Here is a 21,626-nt window from a genome sequence, read left to right as displayed (position 1 = left end):
TCTAAGTGTGGAGGTCACCCTGCGATGTGTCCACTTGGAGGCGGGCTCTAAGTTCCGACATGGTCATCACTCATCTTCCACTCAACACAAGCCGCACACAGCTCCCAGTCACTTCTCACATCTCAGTTTCAGTTGTTTTTATATTTTATAATTCTTAGAAGGATTTCTGTGTTTCTGCTACCATCATATCATTTAAGCCTTGTAAAGAGTAAACAGCACCCACTTGACAGTTTGTTTTTTCTGTTAATGCAGTGAGTCAGAGTCGTTCCGGGTTCCAAGTCACAATGAGCTGGAGCTTCTTAACTAGCCTCTTAGAAGAAATTCACAACCATTCGACATTTGTGGGAAAAATGTGGCTCACGGTCCTTGTGGTTTTTCGGATCGTTCTCACTGCCGTGGGTGGCGAGTCCATCTACTCTGACGAACAGAGCAGCTTTTTGTGTAACACAGACCAGCCGGGCTGCAAGAATGTATGCTTCAATGAATTTTCGCCACTCTCACACGTCCGCTTCTGGATATTTCAGATCATTTTGGTGTCCACCCCTTCTCTGTTGTACCTCGGCTATGCAATGAACAAGATTGCCCGGTTGGAAGAAGGCAAAGAGGGCACTTCAGTGAAATTTTCCAAGAGTAGGAAGGTTCCCCTGGGCAGACGTCAGACTCGAGATCAGCAGGTTGCTGAGGAAAATCAAGAGGAAGCTTCGGTGAATTACAACATGGCCACAAAGGAAAGTCAAAGTGATAGCGTAGCTCCGGACGCAACAAGAAGTGGTACGAAAACACGACATGATGGCCGACAGAGAATCCAGCGAGATGGACTAATGACAGTGTATGTCCTCCATCTGCTAACTCGGTCTGCTTTAGAAATAGGCTTCCTGTTTGGTCAGTATATGCTTTATGGATTTGCTGTCCCGGCTCTTTTTGTGTGCTCGAGTAAACCGTGTCCATTCAGTGTAGATTGTTTTGTTTCCCGTCCGACAGAGAAGACAATCTTTTTGCACATCATGTACGCTGTCACCATTCTCTGCTTGCTACTTACCGTCTGGGAGATGCTCCATCTCGGACTGGGCACCATTTCTGATTTCTTGCAGGCTAGACAGCGGCGTTCACCAGAATGCAGCAGAAAGGAACTGGAAGACAAAGCAGCAGCATGATGAGGGAAAACAATGTCAACATGAAAAAAACAAGAGAGATGGAAGCAGAGGGCAGCGAGGGAGCAGCCATAGCAGCGATATGGATGAGTGGAAGCTGTCTGTTTGGATTTAAGATGCAAACCAATAAGATCTGCTCCAAAACCAAAAGTGAAGTTTTATCAATACTGCCAAGATTTTCTTTTTCAGGAGACACAGGAGAGGCCATCTGTGTTAGATAAAAGAAAATCCTGGCAGTATTGATAAAAGTTCACTTTTATCAATACTCAGGTTTTAGTATTTTTTTGCTACACAGACAGAGCACAGAGAATTTTTGTTTGATTTTTGTTTGTTTTTATGGCAGCAAGAGAAAATGTCCCTTCAGCTAATCTGGAGCAGCTTTAACGTTATGATGCTGAAGATGTTGTAAACAAATGTTTTGCTTTTTTGATCCACTTCAGAGTTAAATGGAAAAATAAACTTTTGTTTTTTTTGTTAGCTGTCGCAGAATAATTACAACATTCACACACTGCTAGCATTAGGGCTGCTGGCATAAGGACTGGTATTGATTCTTTTGATTTCCGGTTCCCGTTGAGGATAGTGTTGTTTTGGTGATGGGTAAAAGTTTTGGGTAAAAGTTAAAGCGTTTCCTGGTTGTTTTCTTACTCGTTATTTTTGTTGTATAAATAATATAAAGTGTGGATTTATTTTCTCCTCGTTTGGATTGAAATGTGAGTTCATTGTCAGAATGCAGGTGCATTTTGTTTCAGCCCTGTTTCTTGATAGTTGTGTAAAAGAATGTTCTATAACTTCATCACAAGAGAGAATCGACTTATCAGCATTACCCAAAGTGCATTGTTGCAGTTTGCCTTTCAAGTTAGATGATTAATCTAAATTTCACATGTTAACAGAAGCAATAAAATACTTTATTTCCTACATGTAAAGTATTTTGTTTCCTCTAACATGAAATTTCAGTTTACAGCAGGCTCATGAATATAAATTAGGTGATGCACAGAGCTGAGACAAGACGGTGCTGTCATGGTAATCACCACACTGTCTCTGAGTGTATCCTAATTCTGATTTCAGTCTTGCCACAAAACCAATACTAAAATTCTGATCATAAGTTTTGAAATGATTTAAACCTGTTGTGATTTAACATGCACTGAAAAGATGTGATTGTTTTATTACAACATAATCATTATTTTTTTATTTTTCTCACAACAATAGCAAGTTAAACATGTGGCAAATTAACCAGCAAACTAGGTTCTAAATTGTGTTCTGTGGCAACAGGCATCATACAGCCACCGATGGTGAGACAGCAACTCAGGCAATAACGCTGGTGAAAACAGGGCACTTCAGCACCAGGGATAGCGCCCATCAGTGTGGGTGTGGGGTAGGGCTGCAGCAACAGCAGTAGGCCAATCAGAGCCTGCAAAATGAAGACATGACACAAATAATGGATATCTTCAATAAATTACATAAAACATGAATAAATGTGTTTTATAGCTAAACAAGCTTTCAGTTTACAAGTTTAATCATTTCACACATTTTTGGCATTGTTTGGACGAGACTAGTTTCCTAGACATTTGCATTATTCTCTGTTTCCAAAAAATGTTATTTATCACGTGAAGCACTGTTTGTGTATGATAGGCTATCATTCTCCACATTGTAGTGTTCAGTATAATTATTCCTGTAGTATCTCTTTAATGAGGTAGCTCAGTGGTTAAGAGCATTGGCCTGCTGATCAGAAGAGTTTAATTCCCAGGTCCACCATGCTGCCACTGCTGGAACCTTGAGCAAGGCCCTTAACCAAGTTCTCCACTTGGGCATACCTCTGCTCAGTCTCGGTCATAAAGTGTGATGAATTGTAATTCTACATGGTGTTGGAAAAAGACAACACATTAGCAATCTGCAACCTGTGTAAATTCCATAGGGTGGAAAGCACCCAAAGCATTTTAACAGCACAAACCTCATCAGACATTTGAAGGTAAGTCACATAAAGGAATATGTGCAGTTTTAAAATTTGGCTAGCGCTAAGAGAGAGCGAGCGATTTTAGCAAATCAAGTGTCACTCATCAAGCTGTCATTAAATCCTACTGCAAAACAGTAAAAAGCATAAAGAAATATCAGACAAAATAATGGAATTCAGCTGCTGTCTATTGTGAAAGATGAAGGCTTCCGGCGACTCATATCCTACTTGGATTCCAGGTACACTATGCCAGGGTGAAAATATTTCACAGATATATGCCTGCCACAGTTATACGAAACAGTGTTTACAGGTCAGCAGTCTTATGAAGGACAACATGAGATCAGTTAGTTTCACAAGTGACATTTGGAGTGTGAGTGTATGTCCTATGTCCATGTTGTGCCTCACTGTGCAGTATGTTAATCAAAACTTCAAACTACAAAAGGTTGTTCTTCATTCTCAAGAGTTGTCAGGGTCACACACTGCAGAGGCTCTTGCTGCTGCATTTAGCAACATGTTTCCTGCATGGGGAATCCCAAAGAAAAAAGTACACGTTATTCTAAGGGATAATGCAAAGAACATGGAAAAGGCCAAGAGAGACACCATTCTACGCAGCCTGCATGTATGATGCATTCACTCCAGTTTGCCGTGTTATGTCACAACGCAGCATCGCTGATATATTTATTTATTTATTTATTTATTTACTTTTTTATTATGCAAACAGACAATTTAATGTTTACAGAAGAGAAATTAGATGAAAATTCAAATACAAAGACCAACATAACATACATAACAGGCAGTACGATTTGGGTATGTGTGTAACTGTAAGTGTAACTGGGTGTGGGAGTGGAGATATATGAATAGAGCATGTAGGGAATTACAACAGACATAACCAGAGTTGATTTGATTTATATATATATATAAATCAAAGAGGAAAAAATAAATAAATAATATTAATTTTAAAAAACTGGAAAATGGGGTATGAGGAAGGTGACAATAATAATAATAATAATAATAATAATAAGAGGGGGGCACGGTGGCTTAGTGGTTAGCACGTTCGCCTCACACCTCCAGGGTCAGGGTTCGATTCCCGCCTCCACCTTGTGTGTGTGGAGTTTGCATGTTCTCCCCGTGCCTCGGGGGTTTCCTCCGGGTGCTCCGGTTTCCTCCCCCGGTCCAAAGACATGCATGGTAGGTTGATTGGCATCTCTGGAAAATTGTCCCTAGTGTGTGATTGCGTGTGTGAATGAGTGTGAGTGTGTGCCCTGCGATGGGTTGGCACTCCGTCCAGGGTGTATCCTGCCTTGATGCCCGATGACGCCTGAGATAGGCACAGGCTCCCCGTGACCCGAGGTAATTCGGATAAGCGGTAGAAGATGAATGAATGAATGAATAATAATAAGTCCAAATTAATAAGAAATGACAAATAGTAATAATAGTATTAGCAGTAGTAGTAATGATAAACATATTCACAAATATACTCATTTGGAATGAGGGGAAGGTTAAAGGATCAGGAAGAGGTCAAATAAAAATAGTAGTAGTAATAGCAATAATAATAATAATTAAAGCTGCAAGCAGCATTTCCCGGGTTCAAGCATTTAAGGCCTTTAGGGAGTTTAAGGCCTTAAAGGATTTTCACATACACAAAGTGACCCGCAAATTACAGAGGGTGGCACCCGTTCCTAACCTAGTGTCTCTAATACAGAAAAGCTTACCAACGTGTTGCACAATATATGTCATGTGAAGTACTCACCTGTCCAGTTTTCCCCAAAATAAACAAAGTCATATCGGTGAGTCTACAATCCTCGTGCGAAGCAAAACGTCTCTGTTTTGTCTTTTATTCAGTCATCACGTTCACTGAGTGTACGAGTGAGTATGTGAGTGTGCGAGTGTGAGTGAATGTGTGTGTAAATGTGTGTGTAAGTGTGTGTGTGTGTTCCTCGTTTGTGAAAACATACTTGGCAATAAAGACCTTTCTGATTCTGATTCTGATTCTGAGACTTTGCCTTACGAGTCAGCACAAAATTGGGTTTTTGGACTGTTGGTGGTGCTAGAGGGCTTTTTTTAAAAGAGGCTGTTTTTAGTGATTTTTCCGTTATAGCGCCACCAAGTGGCCAATCGCCACGGTTTTTGAACTGTGACCTCAGTTTGACCTCTTTCACATGTGTCCCAAGTTTGGTGTTGATAGCTCATTTAGTTCTTGAGTTATTGACATTTTAGTAAAACTGGCTCCTCACAGTCCGAACGTTTTGGGGCCCCTTAAGGACTCGATCAGGCGAAAAACCTAGGACTAGTTAGCAAAAGTAGGTTTCAGACAAAATGCACTATAGTTAATGGCAGAAATGAAATCGGAGATATACGTTTTTTAAGTCATGAGCCAAGGATTCCAATGATATAAAGCACTTGAGATTTGAACATACGGTTTAGGAGTTATGGGCACAAACGCGTTGAGGGGCGCCCCAAATTGTCCGATTTCGCTGAGTCCTTGGGCCTGAGTCTCTAGGCCTTACGGTTTGGGCTGCACGATCAGTTTAAGGCCTTAAAGGATTTTCAAAACTTTAAAGCCTTTCAAGACTTTAGGGCCTTTCAAGACTTTAGGGCCTTTCAGGCTTTTAAAGACATGTGGAAACAGATTTGATGTTTTCTAGACTTTACACATCTAGATCAGTTATGAAAAAGACCATTTATAGCTAATGCAATCCATTGGAAATATATGGTTTATATATCTTTTCAACAATTATAGTGCACATCACATTATTCACTTATATTATACAGGTCACTTGTATTACACTGCTCATTTACATTACACAGCTAACTTGCATCACACAGCTCACTTTCATTACACAGGTTACTTATATAACACTGCTCAGTTTCATCACAGTGCACACTTTCATCGTATAGCTCACTGGCATCGCACAGCTCACTGGCATCACACAGGTCACTGGCATCATTCAGCTTATTGGCATAAGACAGGTCACAGGCATCATACAGCTTACTTGCATCACACAGCTCACTGGCATTACACTGCTCACTTGCGTCACACTGCTCACTTGCATCACACTACTCACTTATGTCACATTACTCAATTAACACACATTACTCACTCCATTATTTGTAACCAATATGCAGTTACATCAGTAATGGAAAAGCCCATTTACAGCAGTCCATTGAAAATACATGGTGTGCAGCTTTTTGCCAATTACAGCGCCACCTATCGTCCGATCAAAATAAAACTTGGCATGATTGTTAAAGGTCATATGTCACATGTGCTCAATGAGTGTCGTATAAATTAGACTTTTCGTTTATGAGTTATAGGATTTGAATTATTTTTTGCCACGCCCATTTCATAAATAATCCGTTAATGGCAAGTCAAAGGATAAAGTTCCACTTTTTTTTGATAATTATTGACATTGAGACTCCAGAGAATATTACTGCACTGGATTGGTCTCGATCAGGCGAAAAACCTAGGACTAGTTCGCAAAAGTAGGTTTTTCACCTGATCAAGAATAATTAATGAACAATTTGATTGACAGCATTGGTCCAAGAGGCAAATTTGTTCAGTATCTGGAGACCTATCAAATGATATCAATATTGTGTGTATTTATTAAGCACTACGTGATTACAGTGGCGTAAAAACTCTTTAGCGCCAACTAGTGGCCGATTTCTTCCAAATTTCTTCCAGACCTCTACGACCACGTGTTGAACATGCTCACCAAGTTTCATTCCGATAGGCCTCCATTAACCTTGTCTAATTGGTGCTCAAACTTCATTGGCCAATAGCGGCCATGTTTTTTAAGACACGCCAATGTCCTTACATACACTCAAGGCACCTTGGACAAAGACACTGCACACCACGTTTGAAGTCAATCGGACCAACACTCGCATAGTTAGAGCTGTTTTTAGTGATTTTTTTGTCATAGCACCGCGGCTTTTGACCTTTGACCTCAGTTTGACCTCTTTCACATATGTCCCAAGTTTGGTGTTGATAGCTCATTTAAATCTTGAGTTATTGCTATTTTAGTAAAACTGGCTCCTCCCAGTCCAAACGTGTTGGGGCCCCTTAAGGATCCTGAATCAAAATTTCAACTTTTTTTTTGATAATTATTGACATTGAGACTCCAGAGAATATTACTGCACTGGATTGGTCTCGATCAGGCGAAAAACCTAGGACTAGTTTGCAAAAGTAGGTTTTTCACCTGATCAAGAATAATTAATGAACAATTTGATTGACAAAATTGGTCCAAGAGGCAAAGTTGTTCAGTATGTGGAGACCTATCAAATGATATAAAGCACTTGAGATTTGGACATATGGTTTAGGAGTTATGGGCACAAACGCGTTGAGGGGCGCTGAAGCGCCCCCTATTGGCCGATTTCGCTGAGTCTTTGGGCCTGAGTAACTGTGACCAGTACTACCATCTGACCAAGTTTGAGCTCTCTAGGCCTTACGGTTTGGGCTGCACGACCGTTTGTAGGGCGGAATAATAATAATAATTAAAGCTGCAAGCAGCGTTTCCCGGGGTTCAAGCGTTTAAGGAATTTTACTGAACTTATTTCATAGACATTAAGTAAAAAACTTATAGAACTTGCAAAAGTAGATTTTTAAATATACATATTTGTTATATACTTAATGAATGATTTGATTTACAGCGCTGATTGTACAAGCAAAGTGGTTCAGAAAACCTAGACCTAACAAATGATATGAAGATGATTTTAAAATGTTTAAGTATAAATTCCTAGGGAAAAACAGATGCTGAATAGAATGAGCCAACGAGGGATCCTCTGCTGCCATCTAGTGGTTTGTATAGCTAATGCAATCCATTGGAAATATATGGTTTATATATCTTTTCAACAATTATAGTGCACATCACATTATTCACTTATATTATACAGGTCACTTGTATTACACTGCTCATTTACATTACACAGCTAACTTGCATCACACAGCTCACTTTCATTACACAGGTTACTTATATAACACTGCTCAGTTTCATCACAGTGCACACTTTCATCGTATAGCTCACTGGCATCGCACAGCTCACTGGCATCACACAGCTTACTTGCATCACTCAGCTCACTTGCCTCATACAGCACACTTGCATCACACTGCTCACTTGCGTCACACTGCTCACTTGCGTCACACTGCTCACTTGCATCACACAGCACACTTCCATTACACTGCTCACTTGCGTCACACTGCTCACTTGCATCACACTACTCACTTATGTCACATTACTCAATTGACACACATTACTCACTCCATTATTTGTAACCTATATGCAGTTACATCAGTAATGGAAAAGTCCATTTACAGCCAACGCAGTCCATTGAAAATACATGGTGTGCAGCTTTTTGCCAATTACAGCGCCACCTATCGTCCGATCAAGATAAAACTTGGCAGGATCGTTAAAAGTCATATGTCACATGTGCTCAATGAGGGTCGTATAAATTAGACTTTTCGTTTATGAGTCATAGGCTTTGAATTATTTTTTGCCACGCCCATTTCATAAATAATCCTTTAATGGCAAGCCAAAGGATAAAGTTCCACTTTTTTTTGATAATTATTGACATTAAGACTCCAGAGAATATTACTGCACTGGATTGGTCTCGATCAGGAGAAAAACCTAGGACTAGTTCGCAAAAGTAGGTTTTTCACCTTATCAAGAATAATTAATGAACAATTTGATTGACCGCATTGGTCCAAGAGGCAAAGTTGTTCAGCATGTGGAGACCTATCAAATGATATCAATATTGTGTGTATTTATTAAGCACTACGTGATTACAATAGTGTAAAAACTCTTTAGCGCCAACTAGTGGCCGATTTCTTTCAAATTTCTTTCAGACCTCTAGGACCACGTGTCGAACATGCTCACCGAGTTTCATTCCGATAGGCCTCCATTAACCTTGTCTAATTGGTGCTCAAACTTCATTGGCCGATGGCGGCCATGTTTTTTGAGACACGCCAATGTCCTTACATACACTCAAGGCACCTTGGTCAAGGACACTGCACACCACGTTTGAAGTCAATCGGATGAACACTTGCATAGTTAGAGCTGTTTTTAGTGATTTTTTTGTCATAGCGCCACCAAGTGGCCAATCGCCGCGGTTTTTGACCTGTGACCTCAGTGTGACCTCTTTCACATGGGTCCCAAGTTTGGTGTTGATGGCTCATTTATTTCTTGAGTTATTGCCATTTTAGCAACAGTTGGCTCCACCAGTGTTCGAACATTTGGGGGCCCCTAAGTGACGATGAATCAAAATTTTAACTTTTTTTTGATAATTATTGACATTGAGACTCCAGAGAATATTAATGCACTGGATTGGTCTCGATCAGGCGAAAAACCTAGGACTAGTTCGCAAAAGTGGGTTTTTCACCTTATTAAGAATAATTAATGAACAATTTGATTGACAGCATTGGTCCAAGAGGCAAAGTTGTTCAGCATGTGGAGACCTATCAAATGATATCAATATTGTGTGTATTTATTAAGCACTACGTGATTACAGTGGCATAAAACTCTTTAGCGCCAACTAGTGGCCGATTTCTTTCAAATTTCTCACAGTCCTCTAGGACCACGTGTCGAACATGCCCACCGAGTTTCATTCCGATAGGTCTCCATTAACCTTGTCTAATTGGTGCTCAAACTTCATTGGCCGATGGCGGCCATGTTTTTTGAGACGCGCCAACGTCCTTACATAGACTCAAGGCACCTTGGACAAAGACACAGCACACCAAGTTTGACGTCAATCGGACCAACACTTGCATAGTTAGAGCTGTTTTTAGTGATTTTTCTGTCATAGCGCCACCAAGTGGCCAATCGCCGGGGTTTTTGACCTGTGACCTCAGTTCGAGGTCTTTCACATGTGTCCCAAGTTTGGTGTTGATGGCTCATTTAGTTCTTGAGTTATTGCTATTTTAGTAAAACTGGCTCCTCCCAGTCCAAACGTTTTGGGGCCCCTTAAGGACCCTGAATCAAAATTGCAACTTTTTTTTGATAATTATTGACATTGAGACTCCAGAGAATATTACTGCACTGGATTGGTCTCGATCAGGCGAAAAACCTAGGACTAGTTCGCAAAAGTAGGTTTCGGACAAAATGCGCTATAGCGAAAACATTTTAATGGCGGAAATTAAATTGGAGATATACATATTTTAAGTCATGAGGCAACGAGTCCAATGATATAAAGCACTTGAGATTTGGATATACGGTTTAGGAGTTATGGGCACAAACGCGTTGAGGGGCGCTGAAGCGCCCCCTATTGGCCGATTTCACTGAGTCCTTGGGCCTGAGTAACTGTGACCAGTACTACCATCTGACCAAGTTTGAGCTCTCTAGGCCTTACAGTTTGGGCTGCACGACCGTTTGTAGGGCGGAATAATAATAATAATAATAATAATAATAATAATAATAATAAAAATCCTACCGAAAACAATAGGTTTCCAGCGCTTCGCGCTTGAACCCCTAATAATAATTAAAGCTGCAAGCAGCGTTTCCCGGGGTTCAAGCGTTTAAGGAATTTTACTGAACTTATTTCATAGACATTAAGTAAAAAACTTATAGAACTTGCAAAAGTAGATTTTTAAATATACATATTTGTTATATACTTAATGAATGATTTGATTTACAGCGCTGATTGTACAAGCAAAGTGGTTCAGAAAACCTAGACCTAACAAATGATATGAAGATGATTTTAAAATGTTTAAGTATAAATTCCTAGGGAAAAACAGATGCTGAATAGAATGAGCCAACGAGGGATCCTCTGCTGCCATCTAGTGGTTTGTATAGCTAATGCAATCCATTGGAAATATATGGTTTATATATCTTTTCAACAATTATAGTGCACATCACATTATTCACTTATATTATACAGGTCACTTGTATTACACTGCTCATTTACATTACACAGCTAACTTGCATCACACAGCTCACTTTCATTACACAGGTTACTTATATAACACTGCTCAGTTTCATCACAGTGCACACTTTCATCGTATAGCTCACTGGCATCGCACAGCTCACTGGCATCACACAGCTTACTTGCATCACTCAGCTCACTTGCCTCATACAGCACACTTGCATCACACTGCTCACTTGCGTCACACTGCTCACTTGCGTCACACTGCTCACTTGCATCACACAGCACACTTCCATTACACTGCTCACTTGCGTCACACTGCTCACTTGCATCACACTACTCACTTATGTCACATTACTCAATTGACACACATTACTCACTCCATTATTTGTAACCTATATGCAGTTACATCAGTAATGGAAAAGTCCATTTACAGCCAACGCAGTCCATTGAAAATACATGGTGTGCAGCTTTTTGCCAATTACAGCGCCACCTATCGTCCGATCAAGATAAAACTTGGCAGGATTGTTAAAAGTCATATGTCACATGTGCTCAATGAGGGTCGTATAAATTAGACTTTTCGTTTATGAGTCATAGGCTTTGAATTATTTTTTGCCACGCCCATTTCATAAATAATCCTTTAATGGCAAGCCAAAGGATAAAGTTCCACTTTTTTTTGATAATTATTGACATTAAGACTCCAGAGAATATTACTGCACTGGATTGGTCTCGATCAGGAGAAAATCCTAGGATTAGTTCGCAAAAGTAGGTTTTTCACCTTATCAAGAATAATTAATGAACAATTTGATTGACCGCATTGGTCCAAGAGGCAAAGTTGTTCAGCATGTGGAGACCTATCAAATGATATCAATATTGTGTGTATTTATTAAGCACTACGTGATTACAATAGTGTAAAAACTCTTTAGCGCCAACTAGTGGCCGATTTCTTTCAAATTTCTTTCAGACCTCTAGGACCACGTGTCGAACATGCTCACCGAGTTTCATTCCGATAGGCCTCCATTAACCTTGTCTAATTGGTGCTCAAACTTCATTGGCCGATGGCGGCCATGTTTTTTGAGACACGCCAATGTCCTTACATACACTCAAGGCACCTTGGTCAAGGACACTGCACACCACGTTTGAAGTCAATCGGATGAACACTTGCATAGTTAGAGCTGTTTTTAGTGATTTTTTTGTCATAGCGCCACCAAGTGGCCAATCGCCGCGGTTTTTGACCTGTGACCTCAGTGTGACCTCTTTCACATGGGTCCCAAGTTTGGTGTTGATGGCTCATTTATTTCTTGAGTTATTGCCATTTTAGCAACAGTTGGCTCCACCAGTGTTCGAACATTTGGGGGCCCCTAAGTGACGATGAATCAAAATTTTAACTTTTTTTTGATAATTATTGACATTGAGACTCCAGAGAATATTAATGCACTGGATTGGTCTCGATCAGGCGAAAAACCTAGGACTAGTTCGCAAAAGTGGGTTTTTCACCTTATTAAGAATAATTAATGAACAATTTGATTGACAGCATTGGTCCAAGAGGCAAAGTTGTTCAGCATGTGGAGACCTATCAAATGATATCAATATTGTGTGTATTTATTAAGCACTACGTGATTACAGTGGCATAAAACTCTTTAGCGCCAACTAGTGGCCGATTTCTTTCAAATTTCTCACAGTCCTCTAGGACCACGTGTCGAACATGCCCACCGAGTTTCATTCCGATAGGTCTCCATTAACCTTGTCTAATTGGTGCTCAAACTTCATTGGCCGATGGCGGCCATGTTTTTTGAGACGCGCCAACGTCCTTACATAGACTCAAGGCACCTTGGACAAAGACACAGCACACCAAGTTTGACGTCAATCGGACCAACACTTGCATAGTTAGAGCTGTTTTTAGTGATTTTTCTGTCATAGCGCCACCAAGTGGCCAATCGCCGGGGTTTTTGACCTGTGACCTCAGTTCGAGGTCTTTCACATGTGTCCCAAGTTTGGTGTTGATGGCTCATTTAGTTCTTGAGTTATTGCTATTTTAGTAAAACTGGCTCCTCCCAGTCCAAACGTTTTGGGGCCCCTTAAGGACCCTGAATCAAAATTTCAACTTTTTTTTGATAATTATTGACATTGAGACTCCAGAGAATATTACTGCACTGGATTGGTCTCGATCAGGCGAAAAACCTAGGACTAGTTCGCAAAAGTAGGTTTCGGACAAAATGCGCTATAGCGAAAACATTTTAATGGCGGAAATTAAATCGGAGATATACATATTTTAAGTCATGAGGCAACGAGTCCAATGATATAAAGCACTTGAGATTTGGATATACGGTTTAGGAGTTATGGGCACAAACGCGTTGAGGGGCGCTGAAGCGCCCCCTATTGGCCGATTTCACTGAGTCCTTGGGCCTGAGTAACTGTGACCAGTACTACCATCTGACCAAGTTTGAGCTCTCTAGGCCTTACAGTTTGGGCTGCACGACCGTTTGTAGGGCGGAATAATAATAATAATAATAATAATAATAATAATAATAATAATAATAATAATAAAAATCCTACCGAAAACAATAGGTTTCCAGCGCTTCGCGCTTGAACCCCTAATTAAAGCTGCAAGCAGCGTTTCCCGGGGTTCAAGCGTTTAAGGAATTTTACTGAACTTATTTCATAGACATTAAGTAAAAAACTTATAGAACTTGCAAAAGTAGATTTTTAAATATACATATTTGTTATATACTTAATGAATGATTTGATTTACAGCGCTGATTGTACAAGCAAAGTGGTTCAGAAAACCTAGACCTAACAAATGATATGAAGATGATTTTAAAATGTTTAAGTATAAATTCCTAGGGAAAAACAGATGCTGAATAGAATGAGCCAATGAGTGATCCTCTGCTGCCATCTAGTGGTTTGGATAGCTAATGCAATCCATTGGAAATATATGGTTTATATATCTTTTCAACAATTATAGTGCACATCACATTATTCACTTATATTATACAGGTCACTTGTATTACACTGCTCATTTACATTACACAGCTAACTTGCATCACACAGCTCACTTTCATTACACAGGTTACTTATATAACACTGCTCAGTTTCATCACAGTGCACACTTCGAACATTTGGGGGCCCCTTAGTGACGATGAATCAAAATTTTAACTTTTTTTTGATAATTATTGACATTGAGACTCCAGAGAATATTAATGCACTGGATTGGTCTCGATCAGGCGAAAAACCTAGGACTAGTTCGCAAAAGTGGGTTTTTCACCTTATTAAGAATAATTAATGAACAATTTGATTGACAGCATTGGTCCAAGAGGCAAAGTTGTTCAGCATGTGGAGACCTATCAAATGATATCAATATTGTGTGTATTTATTAAGCACTACGTGATTACAGTGGCATAAAACTCTTTAGCGCCAACTAGTGGCCGATTTCTTTCAAATTTCTTACAAACCTCTAGGACCACGTGTCGAACATGCCCACCGAGTTTCATTCCGATAGGTCTCCATTAACCTTGTCTAATTGGTGCTCAAACTTCATTGGCCGATGGCGGCCATGTTTTTTGAGACGCGCCAACGTCCTTACATAGACTCAAGGCAACTTGGACAAAGACACAGCACACCAAGTTTGACGTCAATCGGACCAACACTTGCATAGTTAGAGCTGTTTTTAGTGATTTTTCTGTCATAGCGCCACCAAGTGGCCAATCGCCGGGGTTTTTGACCTGTGACCTCAGTTCGAGGTCTTTCACATGTGTCCCAAGTTTGGTGTTGATGGCTCATTTAGTTCTTGAGTTATTGCTATTTTAGTAAAACTGGCTCCTCCCAGTCCAAACGTTTTGGGGCCCCTTAAGGACCCTGAATCAAAATTTCAACTTTTTTTTGATAATTATTGACATTGAGACTCCAGAGAATATTACTGCACTGGATTGGTCTCGATCAGGCGAAAAACCTAGGACTAGTTCGCAAAAGTAGGTTTCGGACAAAATGCGCTATAGCGAAAACATTTTAATGGCGGAAATTAAATCGGAGATATACATATTTTAAGTCATGAGGCAACGAGTCCAATGATATAAAGCACTTGAGATTTGGATATACGGTTTAGGAGTTATGGGCACAAACGCGTTGAGGGGCGCTGAAGCGCCCCCTATTGGCCGATTTCACTGAGTCCTTGGGCCTGAGTAACTGTGACCAGTACTACCATCTGACCAAGTTTGAGCTCTCTAGGCCTTACAGTTTGGGCTGCACGACCGTTTGTAGGGCGGAATAATAATAATAATAATAATAATAATAATAATAATAATAAAAATCCTACCGAAAACAATAGGTTTCCAGCGCTTCGCGCTTGAACCCCTAATAATAATTAAAGCTGCAAGCAGCGTTTCCCGGGGTTCAAGCGTTTAAGGAATTTTACTGAACTTATTTCATAGACATTAAGTAAAAAACTTATAGAACTTGCAAAAGTAGATTTTTAAATATACATATTTGTTATATACTTAATGAATGATTTGATTTACAGCGCTGATTGTACAAGCAAAGTGGTTCAGAAAACCTAGACCTAACAAATGATATGAAGATGATTTTAAAATGTTTAAGTATAAATTCCTAGGGAAAAACAGATGCTGAATAGAATGAGCCAACGAGGGATCCTCTGCTGCCATCTAGTGGTTTGTATAGCTAATGCAATCCATTGGAAATATATGGTTTATATATCTTTTCAACAATTATAGTGCACATCACATTATTCACTTATATTATACAGGTCACTTGTATTACACTGCTCATTTACATTACACAGCTAACTTGCATCACACAGCTCACTTTCATTACACAGGTTACTTATATAACACTGCTCAGTTTCATCACAGTGCACACTTTCATCGTATAGCTCACTGGCATCGCACAGCTCACTGGCATCACACAGCTTACTTGCATCACTCAGCTCACTTGCCTCATACAGCACACTTGCATCACACTGCTCACTTGCGTCACACTGCTCACTTGCGTCACACTGCTCACTTGCATCACACAGCACACTTCCATTACACTGCTCACTTGCGTCACACTGCTCACTTGCATCACACTACTCACTTATGTCACATTACTCAATTGACACACATTACTCACTCCATTATTTGTAACCTATATGCAGTTACATCAGTAATGGAAAAGTCCATTTACAGCCAACGCAGTCCATTGAAAATACATGGTGTGCAGCTTTTTGCCAATTACAGCGCCACCTATCGTCCGATCAAGATAAAACTTGGCAGGATTGTTAAAAGTCATATGTCACATGTGCTCAATGAGGGTCGTATAAATTAGACTTTTCGTTTATGAGTCATAGGCTTTGAATTATTTTTTGCCACGCCCATTTCATAAATAATCCTTTAATGGCAAGCCAAAGGATAAAGTTCCACTTTTTTTTGATAATTATTGACATTAAGACTCCAGAGAATATTACTGCACTGGATTGGTCTCGATCAGGAGAAAATCCTAGGATTAGTTCGCAAAAGTAGGTTTTTCACCTTATCAAGAATAATTAATGAACAATTTGATTGACCGCATTGGTCCAAGAGGCAAAGTTGTTCAGCATGTGGAGACCTATCAAATGATATCAATATTGTGTGTATTTATTAAGCACTACGTGATTACAATAGTGTAAAAACTCTTTAGCGCCAACTAGTGGCCGATTTCTTTCAAATTTCTTTCAGACCTCTAGGACCACGTGTCGAACATGCTCACCGAGTTTCATTCCGATAGGCCTCCATTAACCTTGTCTAATTGGTGCTCAAACTTCATTGGCCGATGGCGGCCATGTTTTTTGAGACACGCCAATGTCCTTACATACACTCAAGGCACCTTGGTCAAGGACACTGCACACCACGTTTGAAGTCAATCGGATGAACACTTGCATAGTTAGAGCTGTTTTTAGTGATTTTTTTGTCATAGCGCCACCAAGTGGCCAATCGCCGCGGTTTTTGACCTGTGACCTCAGTGTGACCTCTTTCACATGGGTCCCAAGTTTGGTGTTGATGGCTCATTTATTTCTTGAGTTATTGCCATTTTAGCAACAGTTGGCTCCACCAGTGTTCGAACATTTGGGGGCCCCTAAGTGACGATGAATCAAAATTTTAACTTTTTTTTGATAATTATTGACATTGAGACTCCAGAGAATATTAATGCACTGGATTGGTCTCGATCAGGCGAAAAACCTAGGACTAGTTCGCAAAAGTGGGTTTTTCACCTTATTAAGAATAATTAATGAACAATTTGATTGACAGCATTGGTCCAAGAGGCAAAGTTGTTCAGCATGTGGAGACCTATCAAATGATATCAATATTGTGTGTATTTATTAAGCACTACGTGATTACAGTGGCATAAAACTCTTTAGCGCCAACTAGTGGCCGATTTCTTTCAAATTTCTCACAGTCCTCTAGGACCACGTGTCGAACATGCCCACCGAGTTTCATTCCGATAGGTCTCCATTAACCTTGTCTAATTGGTGCTCAAACTTCATTGGCCGATGGCGGCCATGTTTTTTGAGACGCGCCAACGTCCTTACATAGACTCAAGGCACCTTGGACAAAGACACAGCACACCAAGTTTGACGTCAATCGGACCAACACTTGCATAGTTAGAGCTGTTTTTAGTGATTTTTCTGTCATAGCGCCACCAAGTGGCCAATCGCCGGGGTTTTTGACCTGTGACCTCAGTTCGAGGTCTTTCACATGTGTCCCAAGTTTGGTGTTGATGGCTCATTTAGTTCTTGAGTTATTGCTATTTTAGTAAAACTGGCTCCTCCCAGTCCAAACGTTTTGGGGCCCCTTAAGGACCCTGAATCAAAATTTCAACTTTTTTTTGATAATTATTGACATTGAGACTCCAGAGAATATTACTGCACTGGATTGGTCTCGATCAGGCGAAAAACCTAGGACTAGTTCGCAAAAGTAGGTTTCGGACAAAATGCGCTATAGCGAAAACATTTTAATGGCGGAAATTAAATCGGAGATATACATATTTTAAGTCATGAGGCAACGAGTCCAATGATATAAAGCACTTGAGATTTGGATATACGGTTTAGGAGTTATGGGCACAAACGCGTTGAGGGGCGCTGAAGCGCCCCCTATTGGCCGATTTCACTGAGTCCTTGGGCCTGAGTAACTGTGACCAGTACTACCATCTGACCAAGTTTGAGCTCTCTAGGCCTTACAGTTTGGGCTGCACGACCGTTTGTAGGGCGGAATAATAATAATAATAATAATAATAATAATAATAATAATAATAATAATAAAAATCCTACCGAAAACAATAGGTTTCCAGCGCTTCGCGCTTGAACCCCTAATTAAAGCTGCAAGCAGCGTTTCCCGGGGTTCAAGCGTTTAAGGAATTTTACTGAACTTATTTCATAGACATTAAGTAAAAAACTTATAGAACTTGCAAAAGTAGATTTTTAAATATACATATTTGTTATATACTTAATGAATGATTTGATTTACAGCGCTGATTGTACAAGCAAAGTGGTTCAGAAAACCTAGACCTAACAAATGATATGAAGATGATTTTAAAATGTTTAAGTATAAATTCCTAGGGAAAAACAGATGCTGAATAGAATGAGCCAATGAGTGATCCTCTGCTGCCATCTAGTGGTTTGGATAGCTAATGCAATCCATTGGAAATATATGGTTTATATATCTTTTCAACAATTATAGTGCACATCACATTATTCACTTATATTATACAGGTCACTTGTATTACACTGCTCATTTACATTACACAGCTAACTTGCATCACACAGCTCACTTTCATTACACAGGTTACTTATATAACACTGCTCAGTTTCATCACAGTGCACACTTCGAACATTTGGGGGCCCCTTAGTGACGATGAATCAAAATTTTAACTTTTTTTTGATAATTATTGACATTGAGACTCCAGAGAATATTAATGCACTGGATTGGTCTCGATCAGGCGAAAAACCTAGGACTAGTTCGCAAAAGTGGGTTTTTCACCTTATTAAGAATAATTAATGAACAATTTGATTGACAGCATTGGTCCAAGAGGCAAAGTTGTTCAGCATGTGGAGACCTATCAAATGATATCAATATTGTGTGTATTTATTAAGCACTACGTGATTACAGTGGCATAAAACTCTTTAGCGCCAACTAGTGGCCGATTTCTTTCAAATTTCTTACAAACCTCTAGGACCACGTGTCGAACATGCCCACCGAGTTTCATTCCGATAGGTCTCCATTAACCTTGTCTAATTGGTGCTCAAACTTCATTGGCCGATGGCGGCCATGTTTTTTGAGACGCGCCAACGTCCTTACATAGACTCAAGGCAACTTGGACAAAGACACAGCACACCAAGTTTGACGTCAATCGGACCAACACTTGCATAGTTAGAGCTGTTTTTAGTGATTTTTCTGTCATAGCGCCACCAAGTGGCCAATCGCCGGGGTTTTTGACCTGTGACCTCAGTTCGAGGTCTTTCACATGTGTCCCAAGTTTGGTGTTGATGGCTCATTTAGTTCTTGAGTTATTGCTATTTTAGTAAAACTGGCTCCTCCCAGTCCAAACGTTTTGGGGCCCCTTAAGGACCCTGAATCAAAATTTCAACTTTTTTTTGATAATTATTGACATTGAGACTCCAGAGAATATTACTGCACTGGATTGGTCTCGATCAGGCGAAAAACCTAGGACTAGTTCGCAAAAGTAGGTTTCGGACAAAATGCGCTATAGCGAAAACATTTTAATGGCGGAAATTAAATCGGAGATATACATATTTTAAGTCATGAGGCAACGAGTCCAATGATATAAAGCACTTGAGATTTGGATATACGGTTTAGGAGTTATGGGCACAAACGCGTTGAGGGGCGCTGAAGCGCCCCCTATTGGCCGATTTCACTGAGTCCTTGGGCCTGAGTAACTGTGACCAGTACTACCATCTGACCAAGTTTGAGCTCTCTAGGCCTTACAGTTTGGGCTGCACGACCGTTTGTAGGGCGGAATAATAATAATAATAATAATAATAATAATAATAATAATAAAAATCCTACCGAAAACAATAGGTTTCCAGCGCTTCGCGCTTGAACCCCTAATAATAATTAAAGCTGCAAGCAGCGTTTCCCGGGGTTCAAGCGTTTAAGGAATTTTACTGAACTTATTTCATAGACATTAAGTAAAAAACTTATAGAACTTGCAAAAGTAGATTTTTAAATATACATATTTGTTATATACTTAATGAATGATTTGATTTACAGCGCTGATTGTACAAGCAAAGTGGTTCAGAAAACCTAGACCTAACAAATGATATGAAGATGATTTTAAAATGTTTAAGTATAAATTCCTAGGGAAAAACAGATGCTGAATAGAATGAGCCAACGAGGGATCCTCTGCTGCCATCTAGTGGTTTGTATAGCTAATGCAATCCATTGGAAATATATGGTTTATATATCTTTTCAACAATTATAGTGCACATCACATTATTCACTTATATTATACAGGTCACTTGTATTACACTGCTCATTTACATTACACAGCTAACTTGCATCACACAGCTCACTTTCATTACACAGGTTACTTATATAACACTGCTCAGTTTCATCACAGTGCACACTTTCATCGTATAGCTCACTGGCATCGCACAGCTCACTGGCATCACACAGCTTACTTGCATCACTCAGCTCACTTGCCTCATACAGCACACTTGCATCACACTGCTCACTTGCGTCACACTGCTCACTTGCGTCACACTGCTCACTTGCATCACACAGCACACTTCCATTACACTGCTCACTTGCGTCACACTGCTCACTTGCATCACACTACTCACTTATGTCACATTACTCAATTGACACACATTACTCACTCCATTATTTGTAACCTATATGCAGTTACATCAGTAATGGAAAAGTCCATTTACAGCCAACGCAGTCCATTGAAAATACATGGTGTGCAGCTTTTTGCCAATTACAGCGCCACCTATCGTCCGATCAAGATAAAACTTGGCAGGATTGTTAAAAGTCATATGTCACATGTGCTCAATGAGGGTCGTATAAATTAGACTTTTCGTTTATGAGTCATAGGCTTTGAATTATTTTTTGCCACGCCCATTTCATAAATAATCCTTTAATGGCAAGCCAAAGGATAAAGTTCCACTTTTTTTTGATAATTATTGACATTAAGACTCCAGAGAATATTACTGCACTGGATTGGTCTCGATCAGGAGAAAATCCTAGGATTAGTTCGCAAAAGTAGGTTTTTCACCTTATCAAGAATAATTAATGAACAATTTGATTGACCGCATTGGTCCAAGAGGCAAAGTTGTTCAGCATGTGGAGACCTATCAAATGATATCAATATTGTGTGTATTTATTAAGCACTACGTGATTACAATAGTGTAAAAACTCTTTAGCGCCAACTAGTGGCCGATTTCTTTCAAATTTCTTTCAGACCTCTAGGACCACGTGTCGAACATGCTCACCGAGTTTCATTCCGATAGGCCTCCATTAACCTTGTCTAATTGGTGCTCAAACTTCATTGGCCGATGGCGGCCATGTTTTTTGAGACACGCCAATGTCCTTACATACACTCAAGGCACCTTGGACAAAGACACAGCACACCAAGTTTGACGTCAATCGGACCAACACTTGCATAGTTAGAGCTGTTTTTATTGATTTTTC

The 21,626-nt window shown here is 39.9% G+C and overlaps 1 protein-coding gene across 1 annotated transcript; it reads left to right on the top strand.

Annotated features, from left to right (window-relative positions):
- The first annotated feature begins 284 nt into the window (after positions 1–284).
- On the top strand, positions 285–1,154 carry LOC132841644 (gap junction gamma-1 protein-like). The gene has a single exon (XM_060864062.1). The coding sequence runs from the start codon at positions 285–287 to the stop codon at positions 1,152–1,154; it is 870 nt and encodes a 289-aa protein (XP_060720045.1).
- Positions 1,155–21,626: the final 20,472 nt, after the last annotated feature.

This window comes from Tachysurus vachellii, chromosome 2, assembly GCF_030014155.1.
Source record: "Tachysurus vachellii isolate PV-2020 chromosome 2, HZAU_Pvac_v1, whole genome shotgun sequence".
Lineage (NCBI taxonomy): Eukaryota > Metazoa > Chordata > Actinopteri > Siluriformes > Bagridae > Tachysurus > Tachysurus vachellii.
This window is presented reverse-complemented; position numbering and strand designations above follow the sequence as displayed.